Here is a 24,981-nt window from a genome sequence, read left to right on the forward strand (position 1 = left end):
CAATGGCTATGTGGTCATCAATTAAACTTGCAGGGAAAACCCTTGAAATTGATGATGCATTCATGGGTCATGTCACCCCTCCCTCCCTCCACTGTCACCCCCTCCCTCCCTCCATGCTCCCTCCACCCCCCCTCCATCTACACTCATTCCCTCCACGCTCCCTCCCTCCCTTCCCTCCCTCCAGTCACTCCCTCCCCCCTCCCTTCCTCCCATCATCCTCCGCCACCCCCCCCCCCCCCCTCACTCCACCCTCTCCCCTTCTCCTCACCACCCTCCCTCCCTCCAAAACTGGTGTAACGTGAGACAGGTGGTCCTACTGTAGCCTACCTCCTGCAGGGTCCTCCGGAGGCGCAGCAGCAGGGTCTTGACGGAGGTGCAGTCTTGTTGCATCAGCCTAAGGGGCAGTGCCTCTAGCCCCGGGGCCTCGTCCTCCCGGCCCAGGCACCAGTCAGCAGGCAGCAGGGTAGTGGGCCGGCTCGGCTCCCTGGAACACAAGCACAGAACCACCGTCACACCTGTGCGCAAGCACAAACACACACACACACACACACACACACACGCTTACTTAAAAGCGGGCCATATTCAAAGATACAGTACATCCTAAGTTAAAATAAGATTAAGCCATTTAGCAAATTATTTTATCCAGAGCGACATACAGGGCTCCGAGTGGCGCAGCAGTCTAAGGCACTGCATCTCGGAACTAGGGGCGTTACTACAGACCCTGATTAGATTCCAGGCTGTATCACAACCGACCGTGATTTGGAGTCCCATAGGGCGGCGCACAATTGGCCCAGCGTTGTCCGTGTTAGGGTTTGGCAGGTGGTAGGCCGTCATTGTAAATAAGAATTTGTTATGAACTGACTTGCTTAGTTAAATAAAGGTTAAATAAAAAATACAATCATGCTTGCATACATTTTTTGGACAGGTGGTCTCGGGATTTGAAACCACTATCCTGGAGTTGAAAGCGCAGACAGAAATATAAAGTAAGAAATATGTTAAAGACTAATAACAATTACTTCTACAATTCAAAACAGAAACTAGACTCACACAGAAACTAGATTCTCAACTGGACTGGTTCAGATTGTCAGTTGTGTTCAGATTTTAGAACCATGGAACCTGTTCACAGCAGAGAATCTGAATAGTTTAGTTGAGTCTAGATTTTCTCCAATGGTCGGTGTGAAATCTGTCTGATGATAAAACCCCTCATCATGCAGCCAAGGAGGTCCAGGTGTCACTTCAGAGCTGCTCCACACAACGCAGCTGAGAAAATTAACCACGTCTGCCAATATCAAGTGGATCTACTTCCTCGTGTGAGATGGTACTTCATTCCGACAGGACAGGAGCCGTGATTCATTACTTCCTATCAGCAATTGCCATCGCAGATATCCTTTGTCTACACAGGTATAAAAGGAATCTCTTGTTGAGCGTTCCTCGTCAAACAAGATCGACTGTGGTAATTAGTGATATTGCTTCAGAGACTTCCACCTGACCAGAGCAATGAGAGATGAAGGTGTCCAGATAACCTTATCCACAGATGAAGCCTCCATTTTAGTTCCTTATCCTCCTTTATTTCACTTTATTATCCTCTTGTGCAAAATGGAGATGTAACCAAGGGGATTTAAATGTTTTGCTTGCAAATGAAACTGACTGCAACCCCAAATCCCCTCCAATTGTATTAATTGGAGAGGATTTCTTCCTTCGCAGACAATCGAGGCCATTGTGGTGAAGAAGACCATGTGTAAATTGGATACATAAGACAGTCGTTGAAAGCTAAGCAAGTGTCCCTGCTTGTGTATTTAGAGTAAGTTCTGTTTTCCATCATCAACAACAACAAAACATTGTCCAATTCATGTGAAGTTGTAGAATAAACAACTACAGTTCTACACTGACATTTTCATATCTGCTAGATAGCTGTTGACATTTTCATATCTGCTAGCTAGCTGTTGACATTTTCATATCTGCTAGCTAGCTGTTGACATTTTCATATCTGCTAGCTGTTGACATGTTCATATCTGCTAGCTAGCTGTTGACATGTTCATATCTGCTAGCTAGCTGTTGACATTTTCATATCTGCTAGCTGTTGACATGTTCATGTCTGCTAGCAAGCTGTTGACATGTTCATATCTGCTAGCTAGCTGTTGACATGTTGATATCTGCTAGCTAGCTGTTGACATGTTGATATCTGCTAGCTAGCTGTTGACATGTTGATATCTGCTAGCTAGCTGTTGACATGTTGATATCTGCTAGCTAGCTGTTGACATGTTCATATCTGCTAGCTGTTGACATGTTCATATCTGCTAACTAGCTGTTGACATGTTCATATCTGCTAACTAGCTGTTGACATGTTCATATCTGCTAGCTGTTGACATGTTGATATCTGCTAGCTAGCTGTTGACATGTTCATATCTGCTAGCTAGCTGTTGACATGTTCATATCTGCTAGCTGTTGACATGTTAATATCTGCTAGCTAGCTGTTGACATGTTCATATCGGCTAGCTAGCTGTTGACATGTTCATATCTGCTAACTAGCTGTTGACATGTTGATATTTGCTAGCTAGCTGTTGACATGTTCATATCTGCTAGCTGTTGACATGTTCATATCTGCTAACTAGCTGTTGACATGTTGATATCTGCTAGCTAGCTGTTGACGTGTTCATATCTGCTAGCTGTTGACATGTTCATATCTGCTAGCTAGCTGTTGACATTTTTGATACTACTGTGATACTTTGATACTACTACTCAAACGCTTGAAGACATTTTCAAAAGGTGAGTACAAAAACACCAAAGCGATTTCTAAAAACAGACAACAGAAAGAGAGTTAGCGGGCTGCATGCAAAAACCAGGAAGGAAGCCTCATTATAAACAGTATCCATAACACTTAAACCAGGCGAGTTTCAGCACTGAAATAAAGATGCATTCACTAATGCAGTAATGGCACCTATAAAACTACAAAATGAACATCGGCTTGATGAAATCATCAAGACAAGCGTTTTGTTGGGAAAACTAATAGCAAATAAATGCCTGAGAATATAAGGCATTGACGTAGGTAGGACAGTTGGGCTAGCAAAAAGAAGCCCTCCCAATCCCATGGAAATTACAGTTGGGTTTTAAAGACCGGAGACTTGAACAGAGCTCCTGACTGATGACACAATCCATCACACAGGCCTCCTCTGACTTCCTGTCTGTCGACCAATCACGCAGGCCAGATGGAGAGGGTCTCCCTCTCCTGAGTTTCTCTCTCCAAATACAAACACACAAACTATAGATTTCAGAAAGGCAGAGGAGTCAAAAACGTCTAGAGAAAAAAAACATGTTTGCTTCACAGAACATTAAGCATAATTTGCTCAAGGGGATGTGAGGGAGTTGCAGAGGTTGGTTCTGTTGTGTTCTGTGTTGTTTTATGGTGTTCCGTGTGTGTTGGAGCCAAGGAGGCCTCACATCTCAGTGAGTTACAGGTTAGACACACGTACACGGCTGCAGACAGTCTCAGTGAGTTACAGGGTAGACACACACACACGGCTGCAGACAGTCTCAGTGAGTTACAGGGTAGACACGCACACGGCTGCAGACAGTCTCAGTGAGTTACAGGGTAGACACACGCACACGGCTGCAGACAGTCTCAGTGAGTTACAGGGTAGACAAACGCACACGGCTGCAGACAGTCTCAGTGAGTTACAGGGTAGACACACGCACACGGCTACAGACAGTCTCCTCAGCAGAAGATGAATTCTCTACAGGAGGGTGGGGGGTGGAGATTTCTCGCCAATGGATGATCAATATGATTAATTTGTCAAGGCTGTGGATTAGGGATAATAGTAAGTGTTCTCTGATCTGGTTCTGGGTGTCTGTGCTGTACTCTGTAGGCCTGTAATGGTAGCTAATGTAACGCTGTTCCGTACACATTTTACGTACTGCGGCATTCAAACATGGCAGCAATGAAAACAAATGGGACTGTAGCAACTTTGTTGGCATCAAAATCCGGGCAGAACAGACTTGCTTGGGGCAAGAAACACGAGTAATGGACCTTAGACCTGTCATCAAGGCAAAGGGTGGCTACTTTGAAGAATCTAAAATATATTTTTGATTTGTTTAACACTTTTTTGGTTACTACATGATTCCATATGTGTTATTTCATAGGGGAAATCTGTCCCTTTGGTCTGATGAGTCCAAATGAGTCTGTGTAAGATGCAGAGTATTTATGAACGGATGATCTCCACATGTGTGGTTCCCACCGTGAAGCATGGAGGAGGAGGTGTGATGGTGCTTTGTAAGGGCTATTTGACCAAGAAGGAGAGTGATGGAGTGCTGCATTAGATGACCTGGCCTCCACAATCACCCGACCTCAACCCAACTAAAATGGTTTGGGAAGAGTTGGAACACAGAGTAAAGCAAAAACAGCCAACAAGTGCTCAGCATATATGGGAACTCCTTCAAGACTGTTGGAAAATCATTCCATGTGAAGCTGGTTGAGATATTGTCAAGAGTGTGCAAAGCTGTCATCAAGGCAAAGGGTGGCTACTTTGAAGAATCTAAAATATATTTTTGATTTGTTTAACACTTTTTTGGTTACTACATGATTCCATGTGTTATTTCATAGTTTTAATGTCTTAACTATTATTCTACACTGTAGAAAATAGTAAAACATTTGTGTGTGGTACTGTATATTACTAATTGCACCTGTGGACTACCATCATCACCTGTAAATAAAATAACAACTTGTGCACCTGATCCTGCAACATTTCTGCCCTTACGACTACATCAAGGTCTCTATTAGACACTCCCAGACAGAAAAACACAGCAGGCCACATACTTCAATTCTCCCCAGGTTGATGGGTAAACCATTTGGAAAATGAGGTGTTGTCGTGCTTTCCAGGAAGTAGCTATTTTCCCCAAAATGCGTGTTGTTGCCCCCAGTTAGATGGTATAAGGGAAAGTGTCCTTTATTATCCTCCATCTAGCCAGGATTGTGCCAAAGTCACAGACTTGTGGTAATTGTAGTTGTGTGTATCCTCCCTTTTATTGGATCCTTTCTTTTAAATCTTTGACTAGGGACTGTCTGTCTGTGTGTCTGTGTGTCTGTGTGTCTGTCTGTCTGTCTGTCTGTCTGTCTGTCTGTCGGTCGGTCGGTCTGTCTGTCTGTCTGTCTGTGTCTACGTGTGTCTACGTATGTGATACATGATATCTGGGACAGCTCTTGGCACGGGATGACCAGCAAAACTGTCAAACTCTGTGTCTTATTAGGGCCTGATGTGCTTCTGCTCCAAGCCATTTCTGTTGATTTGTTTACTCTAAGATGTTGGGGCCTGTTTACCATTTACAAGCCCTAAAGCCTCTTAAAGTCAGCGAGGGCATTAGCCTACTAGTCATGACATACACAGACTGTAAAGTAACGCAAAAAAACTTGCAACGCTCGACTCTCCGTGCCTCCGTCACAATGCAATGTGTGCATTAAAACAACGAAAAACCAAGATGGTAGAAGACATAAATGCTGTTTAGAAATGACCAAGGTCATCCCAACAAATGCACCACCTCTGTAAATCACGGGTTGGTCGGTGCTGAGAGGACAGAGGATGATGAGTCTCATATCTAGGCCAGGTTTCAGGACTTCCTCCAACAGTAATGATCTGTACACACAAGACCGCGGTGCCAACATGTGTGTGCTCCTGTATGTGTGGCGCCGCTCTCTCCTGTCACTGGGCATCAAGATGAGGAGTTTGTCGTCAGGGTACACCTGCGATTCCACCGCCGGCATAATCTTTAAAACGCTACATCATTGCCACATATGCCCGTCTTAGTTCAGTGCAATTATCTCAAATGAGAGAGAAAGCGCGTGAGAGAAGTCAAATGAGAGAAAGAAAGCAATTACTCTGTTTTTTATTTTGTTGAACAACAAAAACAAAGACGTTGGCTGATGCCTGGCAGGTAGTGGCAGGAGAGATTCAGAAGACTCTCTACGGGCTCAATTAACCAATGGCTGCTGTCAAACAGTCACTGGTTTGACCCTATAAATTGATCTGGACCCCATCTAGTGTGTGCGTGCCCTTCGCTTGGCCAATATGTCTTTTGAATAGTGATGAGGCACCGTGAAAGGCCCGAGACAGTTCTCATGGCAACAAGCAAACACTGAAAGTGTCAAAATTAGAATCCTCATATGATTCTGTCTCATACTGTAATTTCCTACTAGACCCTCCTCTGTTGACTGATTCATTATTGTTTACTTACATGCAAAGGATGATGGGAAAACAGAATAACAGATGCAGCCATAGTTTATCAGAGAGACATCAATAAATCAGCAAATATCCTGAGGGTGAAATTCTAAGGAGGTAGAAACAAATGTCATGTGACTGAACAGAGGGGAAAACTTTACTTTTCTGCTTCTGGGGCCCTCCAGTTCTGGAGCTGTAAGACCTTGCACTGAGGTTGGCCCTGTCTCTGACAGTACACTGTGCAAAATCATTCCAAGCTCTGATTGGAAGAGAACATTTTGATTTCTTTCCAGGTAGTCTCCAGGGTGGCATTCATTGGGGCACACACGTTTCAAAATGTTTAAGAACCCAAAAACGAAGTCGAGAATTTCAGATAGCACTTCCTAGTTTTGTGGGAAAGGTTTTAAGATAGTTCTAACTAACGCACCACCTCCAACACAGAAACAACGATGAAACGCAGCATCAGGAAGAAAAAAACATTCTGAGAAATTCTGTGTCTGAATTCTCCAGAAGTGAAGAAAAAAATAAACGCCGGCCACAGGAGAGCATGGCTAGACAAAGTAATAATCTACATCCAAGACTTGTCTGGCACGAACAATGAAACTGAAGGGAATATCAAACTACACTGCAAACCTTTATTGCACACACAAATGTATTAAATCAATATTTCCCTGTTGTGATGGTTCATATCTGTGGGGTGCACACACAAGACATGTTACACATTAAGGTAATACTCTGCATCAGCATGTTAGGCTAGGCCACGTCAAAAGGCTTCTCTAATAAAAATGATTAAGATAGCAATGATTTTGTTGCAATAAGACTTTTATCGATGCCTGTTCGTATCTCTCATTGTTTTACCTAATCAGTTCCAACCCTGGAAGGAAGCATTTGGTGCTAATGGCTTCATATAAAGAGCAATGGGACTTTATGTCCATTCTGTTCACGAGCTTTAATATGAGCTTTTTTTCCTTCCTGCATGAAAGAGCAGTGACTGCTCACAGTTGGGATGTGCCAGGGATACAGTACCTTCGGAAAGTATTCAGACTCCTTCACTTTTACCACAATTCATTACAGCCTTTATTTTTTTTCTCATCAATCTACAGACAATACCCCATAATGACAAAGCAAAAACTGGTTTTTAGAACTGTTCTCAAAATTTCTGAAATATCACATTTACATAAGTAATCAGACCCTTTACACAGTACTTTCTTGAAGCACCTTTGGCAGCAATTACAGCCTCGAGTCTTCTTGGGTACGAACCTACAAGCTTGGCACACCTGTATTTGGGGAGTTTTCTCCCATTCTTCTCAGCAGATCCTGCAAGCTCTGTCAGGTTGGATGGGGAGCGTCGCTGCACAGCAAATTTTTAGGTCTCACAAGAAATGTTAGATCGGGTTCAAGTTCGGACGCCGGCTGGGCCTCTCAAGGACATTCAGAGACTTGTCCCGAAGCCACTCCTGTGATGTCTTGGCTGTGTGCTTAGGGTCATTGTCATGTTGGAAGGTGAACCTTCACCCCAGTCTGGAGTAGGTTTTCATCAAGGATCTCGCTGTACTTTGCTCCGTTCATCTTTCCCTCGATTCCGACTAGTATCCCTGTCCCTGCTGAACAAAATCCCCACAGCATGATGCTGCCACCACCGTGCTTCACCTTAGGGATGGTGCCAGGTTTCCTCCTGACGTGACGCTTGGCATTCAGGCCAAAGAGTTCGATCTTGGTTTCATCAGACCAGAGAATCTTGTTTCTCATGGTCTCAGAGTCTTTGGCAAATTCCAAGTGGGATGTCATGTGCCTTTTACTGAGGAGTGGCTTCTATCTGGCCACTACCATATAGGCCTGATTGGTGGAGATGGTTGTCCTTCTGGAAGGTTCTCCCATCTGCACAGAGCTCTCCAAGTGGGTTTATGCACTAAAAAAGCTCATGCATTACCATGGTAGCAATTGAAAGAACACATTGGAGATCATGGGGAAATGATTAGGCCAAAGTTGAGAACACAACAGTTCACCTGACACAAGACTGAATCCAAACATTGCACTGTTGATTTTATGTGCATTTTACATTTACTGTACTTTTCACAGAATTTTGTCAATAACAAAATCTGAAAATAGTCTGGATACATTCAGTTACATAATAAGAAGAATATTCAATACAATTTTGGAGCAGGAGAAAGATTAGAAAAAACTATTACTGAATGTGTCTCCAAGTGTCCTCATTCCTCCTCAAACTGCACATTTCCTCAGTTATTTCAATAAACATTTTGTAACACCCTGATCTGGTTCACCTGTCCCTGTGATTGTCTCCTCCCCCTCCAGGTGTTGCTCATTATCCCCAGTGTATATATCCCTGTGTTTCCTGTCTCTCTGTGCCAGTTCGTCTTGTTTGTCAAGTCAACCAGCATTTTTCCTTGCTCCTATTTTTCCCAGTCTCTGTTTGTTTCTAGTCCTCCTGGTTTCGACCCTTGCCTGTCCTGGCTTCGAACCCCACCTGCCTGACCACTCTGCCTGTTCTGACTAACAGCCTGACTATCCCCTTGTACTGTTTTGGACTCTGATCTGGTTTCTGACCCCTGCCTGTCTCTGACCTGCCTTTGCCTACTCCCTTTGTTATAATAAATATCGGAGCTCTACCATCTGCCTCCTGTGTCTGCATTTGGGTTTCGCCTTGTGCCCTTATTGTACGAACTGGCCATGACAGACCCAGCAGACTTGGACCAGCTCTGTCACGTTGTGTCCCTGCAGGGAGCCACCATTGGGAGGCATGAGGAGCTACTTTGGGACCTTTTGGAAGGGCTTCGTTCCCTGAAGGAATGTCACGACCAAGGATTCAAGGCGATAATGGAGAAAATCAGTGAATTAGCTCATAAGCAGCATGCCACATCTGAGACCTCCCAACCACCTAGTAACCTTCCTACTAGAGGTGGATTGGTTCAACCTATCCCAGCTCCCCTGGTACTTGCCGGGCGTTCCTTTCCCAGTGTTCTCATCTTCGAACTCTAGACTTCTTCATTCCTGTCGGACCGATCGAAGATAGCGTATTTAATCACGCTAATGTCTGTAAGGGCACTCTCCTGGGCAAAAGCTGTGTGGGAGCAGCATTCCGCTGTGTGCCAGAGCTTGGAGAAATATATGGCAGAAGGTTTTCAATTCTCTGGTGCCCGGGAGATAGGGCGGCTCAAAAACTACTGCAGGTACATCAGAACTCCTGTAGTGTGGCAGACCACGCAGTAGATTTTCGCACATTGGCCGCCGAGAGTTCCTGGAATCCGGAGGCTCTGTTCAACACCTTCCTCTATGGACTGTTGGAGTGGTTAAAGGACGAGCTCGCAGCTCAGGAAATACCACTGGACCTCGATTCCCTTATCGCCCATTCGATTAGGATTGATGGCCGCCTAGGAGAACGTCGTTGTGAGAGGAGGTCGGGGCTCGGGAACACTCGTTCGTCTGATGATGGCACTCGTCCTAAGGAATCCGGAAATCCCCGAAGTGTATATTTCCGAGGAGAGCCGAAAACACCCGAGGTTCCCCGAGAATCATCAACGACGGTGAGTTGGATACTCCTGAGCCTGTGCAATTGGGAAGAGCTAGGTTATAGGTTGGGGGAAGCTCACGTAGGCTGAGTGTACTGTGGAGGGGCAGGAGATTATATAGCTACCTAACCTGTTAGGAAACCCTTGTCTCTGGTAGGTACAAGTACTCTGGTGAGCCAGACTGGGAGTTCCATAATTCCCATCACCCTCACTCCTTTTTTTTATGCTTTTGCTGTGGGGAGACCAATCTAAGTCTCTCCGAGTGCTCATTGACTCTGGGGCTGATGAACGTTTTATGGATGCTATTATTGTTTCTGAACTTGGTATTCCCACTCAACTCCTCTCTGTCCCCATGGTTGCAAGGGCACTGGACGTCTGCTCAATTGGAAGAGTCACCCATAGTACAGTGCCCGTTAATTTACGAGTTTCAGGAAACCACAGTGAGACCACACAGTTCCTCCTCATTGCATCTCCCCATGTTCCTGTTGTCTTGTGATTTTCCTGGCTCCAAAAACACAACCCTGTTATTGACTGGACCACGAGCTCCATCCTGGGTTGGAGCCCATTTTGCCGTTCCCACTGTCTTAACGCAGCACAGCCGTCCCCGAGACGTCCTCCTCAGGGCGGTAGCAAGGCTTTGGATGTCTCTGCCATTCCCACTGAAGACCTCCTGGAAGTTTTCAGTAAGGCACGTGCTACTTCTCTTCCCCCGCACCGTCCTTATGATTGTGCCATTGATCTCCTTCCAGGCACCACACCACCTCGTGGTCAGCTATATTCTCTATCCGGGCCGGAGACCAAGTCTACTGGAGGAGTACATAGAGGAGTCTCTGGCTACTGGGCCCGTCCGTCCATCTGCATCTCCTGCCGGCGCAGGGTTTTTCTTTGTGGAGAAGAATGACAAGACCCTGTGTCCGAGCATTGACTACCGGGGTCTTAATGACATTACGATCAAGAATCGTTACCCCCTACCACTCCTCTCCTCGGCTTTTGAACCTCTCCAGGGGGCCACCATTTTTTCCAAGCTGGACCTTCGGAATGCATACCACCTGGTTCGGATAGGCGAAGGAGATGAGTGGAAGACAGCAATCAACACAGCCAGCGGTCATTATAAGTACCATGTCATGCCGTTTGGACTCACCAACACCCCCGCTGTCTTTCAGACTCTGGTAAACGATGTGCTCCGGGACATGCTAAACCATTTTGTGACGACTTACTGTTTTTTTCCCTGATCTGCCCAAGAACATGTTCTTCATGTCAGACAGGTCCTTCAGCACCTCCTGGAGAACCAATTGTTCGTGAAAGCCGAGAAGTGCGAGTTCCACCACTCGACAATCTGCTTTCTGGGATATGTCACTGCTGAGGGAAATGTCCAAATGGATATTGGAAAAGTGAAAGCAGTGGTAGATTGGCCTCATCCTAAATCCAGGGTGCAGTTACAACATTTTATGGGTTTCGCTAACTTCTACTGCTGTTTCATTCGGGGCTACAGTACCCTGGCGGCCCCCCTCTCTGCACTCACCTCTCCCAAAGTACCGTTCACATTGTCTCCAGCTGTCGACAGAGCCTTTGTGGACCTGAAGCATCAGTTCACCACAGCACCCATCTGGAACCGTTGCGTCAATTTGTTGTAGAAGTTGATGCTTCTGACATTGGAGTGGGGGCCATCATGTCCCAGCGATATGCCCAGGACCAAAAGCTTCATCCCTGTGCTTTCCTGTCCCATCGTCTCAATCCTGCAGAGAGGAACTACGACGTAGGCAACCGAGAACTCCTGGCAGTCGAGATGGCGTTGGAAGAGTGGAGGGACTGGCTGGAAGGAGCAGAACAGCCATTCTTGGTCTCCCTACCTTGCAGCCTCAGTGGGTTGGGGATTGAGAACCTGGTTTGCAAAGCACACCGTTCCCAGCCTGAACCTGAAGGGGGCCCGGCTAACCAGCTGTTTCTCCCTAACTCAGTCTGATCCCGGGTCCTGGAATGGGCCGTTCCTCCAGGCTGACCTGTCATCCAGGTTCCCGCCGTACCCTATAATTCCTCCGACAACGTTTCTGGTGGCCCATAATGGTTCCTGACATCTCTGCCTTCATCGCCGCGTGCGCGTCCATCTCTTGTTACCCCGTACCCTCCGTATTCACCCACCCTATGCTCAGAACAAGACTCTACGGCAAGCTCCTTCTGCAGCCACTACCGGTCCCTCATCGTCCCTGGTCCCATATCTCTCTGGACATTGTCACTGGGCTTCCACCGTCTGATGGCAACATCGTCATTCTGACGGTGGTAGATCAGTTCTCAAAGGCCTCTCCCCAAAATTCCCTCTGCCAAGGAAACGGCCCAGCTCATGGTGCAGCACGTCTTCCGGATCCATGGACTCCCGGTAGATATGGTTTCCGACCGGGGTCCTCAGTTCTCGTCTCAGTTCTGGAAGGCGTTCTGCACCCTTATTGGGGCGTCGGCCAGCCTATCCAATGGATTCCTTCCCCAATCAAACGGCCAGTCATAGCGGGCTAACCAGGACCTGGAGACCACCCTAAGATGCCTGATCTCAACCAACCCCACTAACTGGGTGGAGTATGCACTGGAACACTCTTCCCTGTTCCCTTTTTGAGTGCTCCATGGGATACCAGCCTCTACTCTTCCCAGAACAAGAACCGGAAGTCAACGTACCCATGGCCCAGATGTTCGTCCGCCACTGTCGATGTACCTGGAGACGAGCTCGGGTAGCACTTCTCAAGACCAACTCCAGGTATCGTCAACAAGCGGACCACCGCTGGACTCCAGCTCTCCACTACCGCATTAGGAAGAGGGTATGGCTGTCCACACACGACCTGCCCCTTCGAGAAGAGTCCTGCAAACTGTCCCCCCATTTCATTGGTCCTTTTCCCATCTCTAGAGTCCTTAGATCCACTGCTGTCCATCTCTTGTTACCCCGTACCCTCCGTATTCACCCTACTTTCCGTGTATAGGATTAAGCCCGTGTTATAATAAATATCAGAGCTCTACCATCTGCCTCCTGTGTCTGCATTTGGGTCTCGCCTTGTGCCCTTATACATTTATGACTCAAGGAAAAGAGCCTTGTACGATATGTTTTTTTGAGCTCTCCAGGCTTTCTCATTTATTCTTTTTTTATTTCACCTTTATTTAACCAGGTAGGCCAGTTGAGAACAAGTTCCTATTTACAACTGCGAACTGGCCAAGATAAAGCAAAGCAGCGCGACACAAACAACACAAAGTTACATATGGGATAAACAAACGTACAGTCAATAACACAATAGAAAAGTCTATATAATCATTGTGTGCAAATGTAGTATGATTAGGGAGGTAAGGCAATAAATAGGCCATAGTGGTGAAATAATTACAATTTAGCAATTAAACACTGGAGTGATAGATGTGCAGAAGATGAATGTGCAAGTAGAGATACTGGGGTGCAAAGGAGCAAAAAATAAATAACAATATGGAAATTAGGTAGTTGGATGCGCTATTTATAGATGGGCTATGTACAGGTGCAATGATTGGTAAGCTGTTCTGACAGATGATGTTTAAAGTTAGTGAGGGAGATATAAGACTCCAGCTTCAGTGATTTTTGCAATTCGTTCCAGTCATTGGCAGCAGAGAACTGGAAGGGAAGGCAGCCAAAGGGGGAGTTGGCTTTGGGGATGACCAGTGAAATATACCTGCTGGAGCGCATGCTACGGGTGGGTGCTGCTATGGTGACCAGTGAGTTGAGATAAGGCTGGACTTAACCTAGCAAAGACTTATCGATGACCTGGAGCCAGTGGGTTTGGCGACAGATATGAAGCGAGGACCAGCCAACGAGAGCATACAGGTTGAAGTTGTGTGTAGGGGCATTGGTGACAAAACAGATGGCACTGTAATAGACTACATCCAATTTGCTGAGTAGAGTGTTGGAGGTTATTTTGTAAATGACATCGACGAAGTCAAGGATCGGCAGGATAGCCAGTTTTACGAGGGTATGTTTGGAAGCATGAGTGAAGGATGCTTTGTTGCAAAATAGGAAGCTGTTTGCTATATTTCATTTTGGATAGGAGATGCTTAATGTTTGTCTGGAGGGAGAGTTTACAGTCTAACCAGACACCTAGGTATTTGTAGTTGTCCACATATTCTAAGTCAGAACCATCCAGAGTAGTGATGCTAGACGGGCAGGTGCGGGCAGCGATCGATTGAAGAGCATGCATTTAGTTTTACTTGCATTTAAGAGCAGTTGGAGGCCACGGAAGGAGTGTTGTATGACATTGAAGCTCATCTGGAGGTTTGTTAACACAGTGTCCAAAGAAGGGCCAGAAGTATACAGAATGGTGTCTTCTGCGTAGAGGTGGATCAGAGAATCACCAGCAACAAGAGCAACATCATTGATGTATACAGAGAAAAAGTCGGCCCGAGAATTGAACCCTGTGGCACCCCCATAGAGACTGCCAGAGGTCCAGACAACAGGCCTCCGTTTTGACACACTGAACTCTGTCTGAGAAGTAGTTGGTGAACCAGGCGAGGCAGTCATTTGAGCAACCAAGGCTGTTGAGTCTGCCGATAATAATGCGGTGATTGACAGAATTCGAAAGCCTTGGCCAGGTCGATGAAGACAACTGCACAGTATTGGCTCTTATTGATGGCGGTTATGATATCGTTTAGGACCTTGAGCGTGGCTGAGGTGCACCCATGACCAGCTCGGAAACCAGATTGTATAGCGGAGAAGGTACGGTGGGATTCGAAATGGTCGGTGATCTGTTTGCTAACTTGGCTTTCAAAGACTTTAGAAAGGTAGGGTAGGATATATATAGGTCTGTAACAATTTGGGTCTAGAGTGTCTCCCCCATTGAAGAGGGGGATGACTGCGGCAGCTTTCCAGTCTAGGGATCTCAGACGATACGAAAGAGAGGTTGAAAAGGCTAGTAATAGGGGTTTCAACAATTGCAGCGGATCATTTTAGAAAGAAAGGGTCCAGATTGTCTAGCCCAGCTGATTTGTAGGGGTCCAGATATTGCAGCTCTTTCAGAACATCAGCTATCTGGATTTAGGTGAAGGTGAAATGGGGGAGGCTTAGGCAAGTTGCTGTGGGGGGTTCAGAGCTGTTGACCGGGCTTGGGGTGGCCAGGTGGAAAACATGGCCAGTCGTAGAAAAATGCTTATAGAAATTCTTGAATATCGTAGATTTATCGGTGGTGACAGTGTTTCCTAGCTTCAGTGCAGTGGGCAGCTGGGAGGAGGTGCTCTTATTCTCCATGGCCTTTACAGTGTCACAGAACCTTTTGGAGTTTGAGTTACAGGATGCAAATTTCTGTTTGAAAAAGCTGGCCATTGCTTTCCTAGCTGCCTGTGTATTACGGTTCCTAACTTCCCTGAAAAATTGCATATCGCGGGGGCTATTCGATGCTAATGCAGTACGCCACAGGATGTTTTTGTGCTGGTCAAGGGCAGTCAGGTCTGGAGTGAACCAAGGGCTTTATCTATTCTTAGTACTACATTTTTTGAATGGGGCATGCATATTTAAGATGGTGAGGAAAGCACTTTTAAAGAATAACCAGGCATCCTCTACTGACGGAATCTAGTCAATATCCTTCCAGGATACCCGGGCTAGGTCGATTAGAAAGGCCTGCTCACTGAAGTGTTTTAGGGAGCGTTTGACAGTGATGAGGGGTGGTCGTTTGACTGCGGACTCATTACGGACGCAGGCAATGAGGCAGTGATCGCTGAGATCCTGGTTGAAGACAGCAGAGGTTTATTTAGAGGGCAGGTTGGTCAGGATGATATCTATGAGGGTGCCCATGTTTACAGATTTAGGGTTGTACCTGGTAGGTTCCATGATAATTTGTGTGAGATTGAGGGCATCTAGCTTAGATTGTAGGACGGCCGGGGTGTTAAGCATATCCCAGTTTAGGTCACATAATAGTACAAACTCTGAAGATAAATGCGGGGGGGGGGGGTATTAATTCACATATGGTGTCCAGGGCACAGCTGGGGGCTGAGGGGGGTCTATAACAAGCGGAAACAGTTAGAGACCTGTATCTGGAAAAGTAGAATTTTAAAAGTGGAAGTTCAAATTGTTTGGGTACAGACCTGGATAGCATGACAAAACTCTGCAGGCTATCTCTGCAGTAGATTGCGACTCTACCCCCTTTGGCAGTTTTATCTTGGCGGAAAATGTTATAGTTTGGGACGTAAATTTCAGAATTTTTGGTGGCCTTCCTAAGCCAGGATTCAGATACGGCTAGGACATCAGGATTGGCGGTGAGTGCTAAAGCAGTGAATAAAACAAACTTAGGGAGGAGGCTTCTGATGTTAACATGAATGAAACCAAGACTTTTATGGTTACAGAAGTCAACAAATGAAGGAACTGGAGGAACTGGAGCATGCACGCTTGTCATTTTTAGTTTGGAACACAGCCCCGAGTCCCAACCGTCACACAATTACTGCTGTTTACCCAATAACAAAAACGTTCCATTATAAAAATAGCAGATCTGGGTCAGGTGGGCATTTGGAAGTTATAAAATCTGATCTTAGTGTTAGGTTTTCCAAAGGCACTTCAGTCATACAGGTTACAATTTTGCTGCGCATAGAATGGAGTGATGAGTGCATTCAAGTGGGAGTTCTGCAGCTGTTCAGGACAACCCAGGGTATAACTCATGTCATTCTTGTAACTGTGGATCATACACAGCGATCATAATCGTTGTTATTGTAAATTACTTGCGTTTTCAAACATGGAAATGTGAAGTGAAATGTGAAGTTTACTTGTATGACATCAAAGCGCAATTTATTATAATATTCAACGTCTCATCTTTCAGAACACATCAGCTCCTCTCGATTTACAGCATTTACCTCACTCAGACAACAACAAATTCGCAAAAGTAGCCCAATTAGCAGGAGGAATGGGGGCATCTTCTTGTCGTGCACAGTGCTCAAGTATATAACGGCTGTCAGTCAAAACCCATAAGGTGCTGTGAAGCGGAGAACCTGAGCTCCGACGTCAGGTATACCATGTTACCTGCCATACACTGCATTCCAACTTAAGTGTTTATCAGTGTCCAAATCGGTGTAATGAGTGTAAAGGGCTACAGTACAATCACCAATAATCTCACAAGCTGTAGTGAGTGGTATAGATGTAGTGACAGCTGTAGTGAGTGGTATAGATGTAGTGAGAGCTGTAGTGAGTGGTATAGATGTAGTGAGAGCTGTAGTGAGTGGTATAGATGTAGTGAGAGGTATAGATGTAGTGAGAGGTATAGATGTAGTGAGAGCTGTAGTGAGTGGTATAGATGTAGTGAGTGGTATAGATGTAGTGAGAGCTGTAGTGAGTGGTATAGATGTAGTGAGAGCTGTAGTGAGTGGTATAGATGTAGTGAGAGCTGTAGTGAGTGGTATAGATGTAGTGAGTGGTATAGATGTAGTGAGTGGTATAGATGTAGTGAGAGCTGTAGTGAGTGGTATAGATGTAGTGAGAGCTGTAGTGAGTGGTATAGATGTAGTGAGTGGTATAGATGTAGTGAGAGGTATAGATGTAGTGAGAGGTATAGATGTAGTGAGAGGTATAGATGTAGTGAGAGGTATAGATGTAGTGAGTGGTATAGATGTAGTGAGAGGTATAGATGTAGTGAGAGCTGTAGTGAGTGGTATAGATGTAGTGACAGCTGTAGTGAGTGGTATAGATGTAGTGAGTGGTATAGATGTAGTGAGAGGTATAGATGTAGTGAGAGGTATAGATGTAGTGACAGCTGTAGTGAGAGGTATAGATGTAGTGAGTGGTATAGATGTTGTGACAGCTGTAGTGAGTGGTATATATGTAGTGACAGCTGTAGTGAGTGGTATAGATGTAGTGAGAGGTATAGATGTAGTGAGAACTGTAGTGAGTGGTATAGATGTAGTGAGAGCTGTAGTGAGTGGTATAGATGTAGTGAGAGATGTAGTGAGTGGTATAGATGTAGTGAGTGGTATAGATGTAGTGAGAGGTATAGATGTAGTGAGAGGTATAGATGTAGTGACAGCTGTAGTGAGAGGTATAGATGTAGTGAGTGGTATAGATGTTGTGACAGCTGTAGTGAGTGGTATATATGTAGTGACAGCTGTAGTGAGTGGTATAGATGTAGTGAGAGGTATAGATGTAGTGAGAACTGTAGTGAGTGGTATAGATGTAGTGACAGCTGTAGTGAGTGGTATAGATGTAGTGAGAGCTGTAGTGAGAGGTATAGATGTAGTTAGAGGTATAGATGTAGTGAGAGGTATAGATGTAGTGACAGCTGTAGTGAGTGGTATAGATGTAGTGACAGCTGTAGTGAGTGGTATAGATGTAGTGACAGCTGTTGTGAGTGGTATAGATGTAGTGACAGCTGTTGTGAGTGGTATAGATGTAGTGAGTGGTATAGATGTAGTGAGAGCTGTAGTGAGTGGTATAGATGTAGTGACAGCTGTTGTGAGTGGTATAGATGTAGTGAGTGGTATAGATGTAGTGAGAGGTATAGATGTAGTGAGAGGTATAGATGTAGTGACAGCTGTAGTGAGTGGTATAGATGTAGTGAGTGGTATATATGTAGTGAGTGGTATAGATGTAGTGAGAGGTATAGATGTTGTGAGTGGTATAGATGTAGTGACAGCTGTAGTGAGTGGTATAGATGTAGTGAGAGGTATAGATGTAGTGAGTGGTATAGATGTAGTGACAGCTGTAGTGAGTGGTATAGATGTAGTGAGAGCTGTAGTGAGTGGTATAGATGTAGTGAGAGCTGTAGTGAGTGGTATAGATGTAGTGAGAGCTGTTGTGAGTGGTATAGATGTAGTGACGGCTGTAGTGAGTGGTATAGATGTAGTGAGTGGTATAGATGTAGTGAGAGGTATAGATGTAGTGAGAGCTGTAATGAGTGGTATAGATGTAGTGAGTGGTATAGATGTAGTGACAGCTGTTGTGAGTGGTATAGATGTAGTGACAGCTGGGCTCTCTCACCTGTGGGCGGTGGCGCCTCTGGGCTCCCTGCTAGGGATCCCGTCTCCAGAGGGCTCCCTGCCGAGGATCCTGTTTCCAGAGGGCTCCCTGCCAGGAATCCCGTCTCCAAAGGGCTCCCTGCCGAGGATCCCGTCTCCAGAGGGCTCCCTGCCGAGGATCCCGTCTCCAGAGGGCTCCCTGCCAGGAATCCCATCTCCAGAGGGCTCAAAGCGGGAGTGCAGCAGACTCAGGCAGGAGGACAGGGACTGACTGGAGTCCTCTCGGAATACTACACACACACAGAAAAGCAGTAGCATTCAGTCAACATTACATTCAGTCAACATTACATTCAGTCAACATTACATTCAGTTAGACAATAAGTTTGGTTTTACAGAGTTGACAACATGTTTAGAGTAGCCAACCCTGGATAATATACTATAACAAGTGCCATTATTGAACAGTGCACTTCTAATCGTTTCATTCTATTCACTGTATGCTGCTCAGAGTCAAATGCACAATGGCATCTCCGTTAAAGTCTCATTAACGCAGAGAGACTACTAAGAAAAATGGTTTGACAACCAGAAATAACCAGATCTTTGAAAAGGATGTGGAAGGCTCGGTTTCAAGGTAAAACTGAGTGTGTCTCTGCCCTGCAGCCCATAAATTGCTGTGAAACTGCCTGGTTTTTAATAAAAATGCCAAGGAGCCACCTGAGAGAGATAAAATAGGAGCATCTGTGTGTTCGTGTGTCTGTACTCAGGCATGTGTGTGTGTGTGTGTGTGTGTGCGTGCGCGCGTCTTCATTTGAGTTGGGGTGAGGCTTCCCACTTCCTTCTCTTCCTCAGTAAACCACCTCATCACTTCGCTTTAAGTGTGCGATTTATCAAATCTTTGCAGGGATTTCATGCCAGTCTGTGAACCACTTAGTATATAAAAAAATGTACTTAGCATGCAAAAAATATTTTTTTTGCATGTATTAATGATGACACCCTGGGGAGGCTCTCTGACTAAAGGCTTTGCCCTCACTACGTGTTTATGTGTACTTCAGCGTGTTCTGATGCAACCTCTCCAAACATAGTGGGGACGTTAAGAGAATTAAGATTGAAGGTAATTCTCGAAGTCTCCATAGATGTTGCATGCCTAGAGATATGGAAGTCTTGTGAAACTGACTCAGACCTTCCGTTAGATAAGCAATGAAGGTCTACAGTAGCCTCAACAGCACCCTCTATAGTAGCACCATGGTGTAGCCGGAGGGCAGCCATTTTCCGTCCTCTGGGTACATTGACTTCAATACAAAACCTAGGAGACTCATGGTTCTCACCCCCTTCCGTAGACTTACACAGTAAGGAGGACGTCCTCGAACCAATCAGCGCTCTTGCAGTATGAACTATCATTTTGTACATTCCCCTAAAGGATCAGAGAATGAATCTTGTACTGAAAGCATAAGTAGGCAGGGCAAACCTGTTTTGGTGATTTTAGCCCAATGTCAAAACCGTTTTAACGGGTGCAAATCGATAACCATTATGAAGAAACAGTTTGTGATACATTTTATGTTTAGGTTTTCAATATACTATCTACACATATAGTACCAGTTAAAAGTGCTAAACAAATCAAAATATATTTTATATTTGAGACTCTTCAAAGTAGCCACCCTTTGCCTTGAGGACAGCTTTGTATACTCTTGGCATTCTCTCAACCAGCTTCATGAGGTTGTCACCTGGAATGCATTTCAATTAACAGTTGTGCCTTGTTAGAAGTTAATATGTGGAATTTCTTTCCTTCTTAATGTGTTTGAGCCAATCAGTTGTGTTGTGACAACACAACCCTAGCAAGTGTCTTTGGTCTAGTTAAAGTAGGCCTTTTCTAAACTTCCTAAATATCTGCGCAAACAAAGTTTATCCTGCTTAAACTAGGGTGTGTCCCTGGATATACATGTAGAGGTCATGCTCAAAAGTTGAGGGCCAAAGTTTCCCTGGATGGGTGGCTGACAGAGGAGCAGAGAGGCTGGCTCTCACTACTATTCCCTATATAGTGCACTACTTTTGACCAGAGTCCGATTGGCCCTGGTCAAAAGTAGTGCACTATGTAGGGAATAGGGTGCCATTCGGAATGAAACCGATGGCTTTGCTGATGAATGAATGGGGAGTGTTTATACCGGGACGCTTTGCTGGTGAATGGGGAGTGTTTATACCGTGACGCTGGCGTTGGTCATCAGAGAGCTCCAGGTCCAACATCAGGTCATCCTCATCCAGCTCAGAGGAACCCAGGTTGTTCAGTAGGTCCTGAGGACACAATACAGGAAACGTACATGTATGTGTGACTCAGAGCGTTGGACAAATTGAACAACTAGCTTGATGCACGGCACTTGACTTTGGGAGTAGCGTCAGGAGTTATGGGCTATAACTAGGGCCCAGAGTTTTTCCTTGTAAAATTAGGAGGTGAGAAAACCTGGCACTACAGATATGAGACAAACAGACATACAAGGTCACTCTGTTTGCATTGACATTCTGTATGTTTTGTTAGGGTTCATTCATGGCTGTGCTGGAAACATAAGGGGTCACCAAGGCAAAGGTTATGAAATCCAATATCTTTATCTAAGAACCAATTATCTAATCCATTGAGAATGGGAAGCCATTGGCCCAGTAAACATTGAAATGTTCAAAGGCATCCATATTCTGAGGAGTGGTTGTGGATTCATGTTCATGCTGACCCCTTTCCCTTGTGTTTCAAAGGGATATGCTACCATCTTGTGGTGACACCCAGAAAAACAGTTCCCCAGGTGGGTCTCCAGGTGAAAAAAAAGATAGAAATGCAGAAGATGTGACACTAGAGATGTCTTGGAGATAATTCATCTTCTCTAAGGGTTTCTGATGGACAAGGTAAAAAGTATGGTAAAACAAAATGTATTTGTTCATATAATTTGGAGAACATTGAGAAATAAATGTGATGCCGTTATCACTGGTGAATCATACGATTCATGTAAGATTAATGTTGACTACCAACTAGACAAAATGTCAGTGCAGTGTACCAAATTTACAACAAAGTATGTTTACGATGTAATAGCGTAGAAAAAAATATGACATTCTGGACTACATGAACTCCGTTTGAACATAACAATGTCACCAACTGGTTCTGCTCACTTTGATCAACTTTAAGGGGGACAGATTAAAACTACGCCTGCTCAACAGATAATCTCTATTGAAATACATTTTTAGTCCAAGGACTAGGCTTAATGTGTCTGGGAAACTGCCCCTAAATGTCAAGCTTCAAGTCAAGTGTGTGAAATGGCAGAAATGCTGTCGGTGCTCAACCATTTCTGTATAAATGGCATATGAGATATACATCATTTGGAGCTAAACTAATCTGTTAATGTCACCCCCCCAGCAATAGATAGATGTGTATTAATACTGCTTCACTGTGCAAGCTCTGACCTTTTTACCCCGCAATGATGTTTGAGTGAGAATCTTAAAAGAGGCAATCTGCAGTTGCTACATTCATTTTTGGACTTATAAATTAATGGCATGTACCTGTTGATTCTTGAAGAATATAACTTAGAAATCCCTCATGAGCTTAGTTCCAACTATTGTACCTCATCAGAACACAAAATATAAGCTTGTTTTACTCCACTGTTTGTAAACAAAGTAAATGTAAACAAATACTGTATAGCCTCAAAACATGGTTTACAACTATAATTTTGATGTCTTGGATGGTCAGTCCTTGCATCCATAGCCCTGTCTATGATTTTGAGGGTGGTTAAATTTCCCCAGGCCCATCCCTCAAATTTTTACCAAAACAGGGGCGAGGATCCAACTTTGTCATTGTTTCAACTTCTGATTGTCACTTTAATGCTAAATGGACACACTGTTTATTATATAGGCATAGTCCCTTTACCTACACGTGCATATTACCTCAACTAACCGGAATCTTTTACTTCAGTTTATTTAGTAAATACTTTAACACTGATTTTTCTTAAAACTGCATTGTTGGTTAAGGGCTTGTAAGTAACCATTTCACTGTAAGGTCTACCTACACCTGTTGTATTCAGCATTTCACTGTAAGGTCTACCTACACCTGTTGTATTCGGCATTTCACTGTAAGGTCTACCTACACCTGTTGTATTCAGCATTTCACTGTAAGGTCTACCTACACCTGTTGTATTCGGCATTTCACTGTAAGGTCTACCTACACCTGTTGTATTCAGCATTTCACTGTAAGGTCTACTACACCTGTTGTATTCAGCATTTCACTGTAAGGTCTACTACACCTGTTGTATTCAGCATTTCACTGTAAGGTCTACCTACACCTGTTGTATTCAGCATTTCACTGTAAGGTCTACTACACCTGTTGTATTCAGCATTTCACTATAAGGTCTACTACACCTGTTGTATTCGGCATTTCACTGTAAGGTCTACCTACACCTGTTGTATTCGGCATTTCACTGTAAGGTCTACCTACACCTGTTGTATTCAGCATTTCACTGTAAGGTCTACCTACACCTGTTGTATTCAGCATTTCACTGTAAGGTCTACCTACACCTGTTGTATTCAGCATTTCACTGTAAGGTCTACTACACCTGTTGTATTCAGCATTTCACTGTAAGGTCTACCTACACTTGTTGTATTCAGCATTTCACTGTAAGGTCTACCTACACTTGTTGTATTCGGCATTTCACTGTAAGGTCTACCTACACCTGTTGTATTCAGCATTTCACTGTAAGGTCTACTACACCTGTTGTATTCAGCATTTCACTGTAAGGTCTACTACACCTGTTGTATTCAGCATTTCACTGTAAGGTCTACCTACACCTGTTGTATTCAGCATTTCACTGTAAGGTCTACTACACCTGTTGTATTCAGCATTTCACTGTAAGGTCTACTACACCTGTTGTATTCAGCATTTCACTGTAAGGTCTACTACACCTGTTGTATTCAGCATTTCACTGTAAGGTCTACCTACACTTGTTGTATTCGGCGCATGTGACAAATACAAATGTATTTGATTTGAAATGGTGGCTTGTTAAAACAAGGATCCATTTCTTCACTGCCAACTTCAGTAGGTCTCTTATTTTTCACCTAGAAAGACTTTGGGACAGTAGATATTACATTCATTCTGCACCTGTGGCATAAATTCAAGACGATCAATACAGGAAAGATTTGCAGTTGCAGAGGGTCCAGAAACCAGGGGTGTATTCATTAATGCATACCGTAGCAAATCGTTTTGCACAATAGCAGAACATTTTGCAACGGAAAAATTCAAACAAGAGTCTCTTATTGGACAAATCCGTTTGCTTCAGTTTGGTTCTTGGTGAATACCCAGATATAAAACTTTCACAAGTGTTAAGGAGGGGATATTCATAGAGAGATTCGTGTTAAAGGTACAATTCACTCAAATAAGTACTCAAATGTTTCATTACCAGTCTACTACAGGCCAGGGCAGATTACAATTTAGGGTTGGGACAATATATGATTAAATCGAATATCGTGATATTTGACATTAATGATATATCGTGATGGTTAAGACTATACTCTGACTATACTCTGTGCAGTTTTATCAGTTATATGAACAAGTTGAAAATAAAGTCTAAATGAAAGAACTGTCTTATTTTATAGTCATACTAAAGATTATTTAAAGCTGCAATATGTAACTTTTTGGGCGACCCAACCAAATTCATATAGAAATGTGAGTTATAGATCTGTCATTCTCATTGAAAGCAAGTCTAGGAGATGGTACATCCGTTCTATGTGTGCTATTTCTATGCATCCCGTTCATAAGTTTAGTTTTTGCGTCATTTACTTTCGGTTTTGTACACCAGCTTCAAACAACTGAAAATACAATATTTTGGCTTTTGGAAAATATATTTCACAGCAGTTTAAATGGTACACTGATTATCTACACTATCCTTGCTTGTTTTGTCACATACACTGAATTTAGGCGAACGATTCAAATTTTTGCAACGAGGAACTGGTGGCGCGATCATTGTGCACCTTTAATGAGGATGTGACTATAATATGTAAATAAAAACAAACATTTTAATTATCTAGTCATTAACGTCATAAAACAGTTATATCGGAAATCGTGATATCAGGAACAGCATATCGTAGAAAAGGTCTGCCCAAATATCACCCAACCCTATTACAATTCCCAAATATCACCCAACCCTATTACAATTCCCAAACATCACCCAACCCTATTACAATTCCCAAATATCACCCAACCCTATTACAATTCCCAAATATCACCCAACCCTATTACAATTCCCAAATATCACCCAACCCTATTACAATTGCCAAATATCACCCAACCCTATTACAATTCCCAAATATCACCC

At 44.2% G+C, this 24,981-nt stretch overlaps 1 protein-coding gene across 1 annotated transcript in view; it reads right to left on the reverse strand.

Annotated features, from left to right (window-relative positions):
* LOC139411905 (serine-rich coiled-coil domain-containing protein 1-like) overlaps positions 1 to 24,981 on the reverse strand; it is a 109,008-nt gene that overhangs the window by 65,251 nt on the left and 18,776 nt on the right. Inside the window, exons 4-6 of the mRNA XM_071158657.1 lie at positions 20,845 to 20,935; positions 18,675 to 18,942; positions 328 to 484 (exon numbers count right to left, since the gene is read on the reverse strand). Of these exons, the coding sequence (XP_071014758.1) occupies positions 328 to 484; positions 18,675 to 18,942; positions 20,845 to 20,935 (516 nt within the window). The remainder of the gene's footprint in view (positions 1 to 327; positions 485 to 18,674; positions 18,943 to 20,844; positions 20,936 to 24,981) is intronic.

This window comes from Oncorhynchus clarkii, chromosome 6, assembly GCF_045791955.1.
Source record: "Oncorhynchus clarkii lewisi isolate Uvic-CL-2024 chromosome 6, UVic_Ocla_1.0, whole genome shotgun sequence".
Lineage (NCBI taxonomy): Eukaryota > Metazoa > Chordata > Actinopteri > Salmoniformes > Salmonidae > Oncorhynchus > Oncorhynchus clarkii.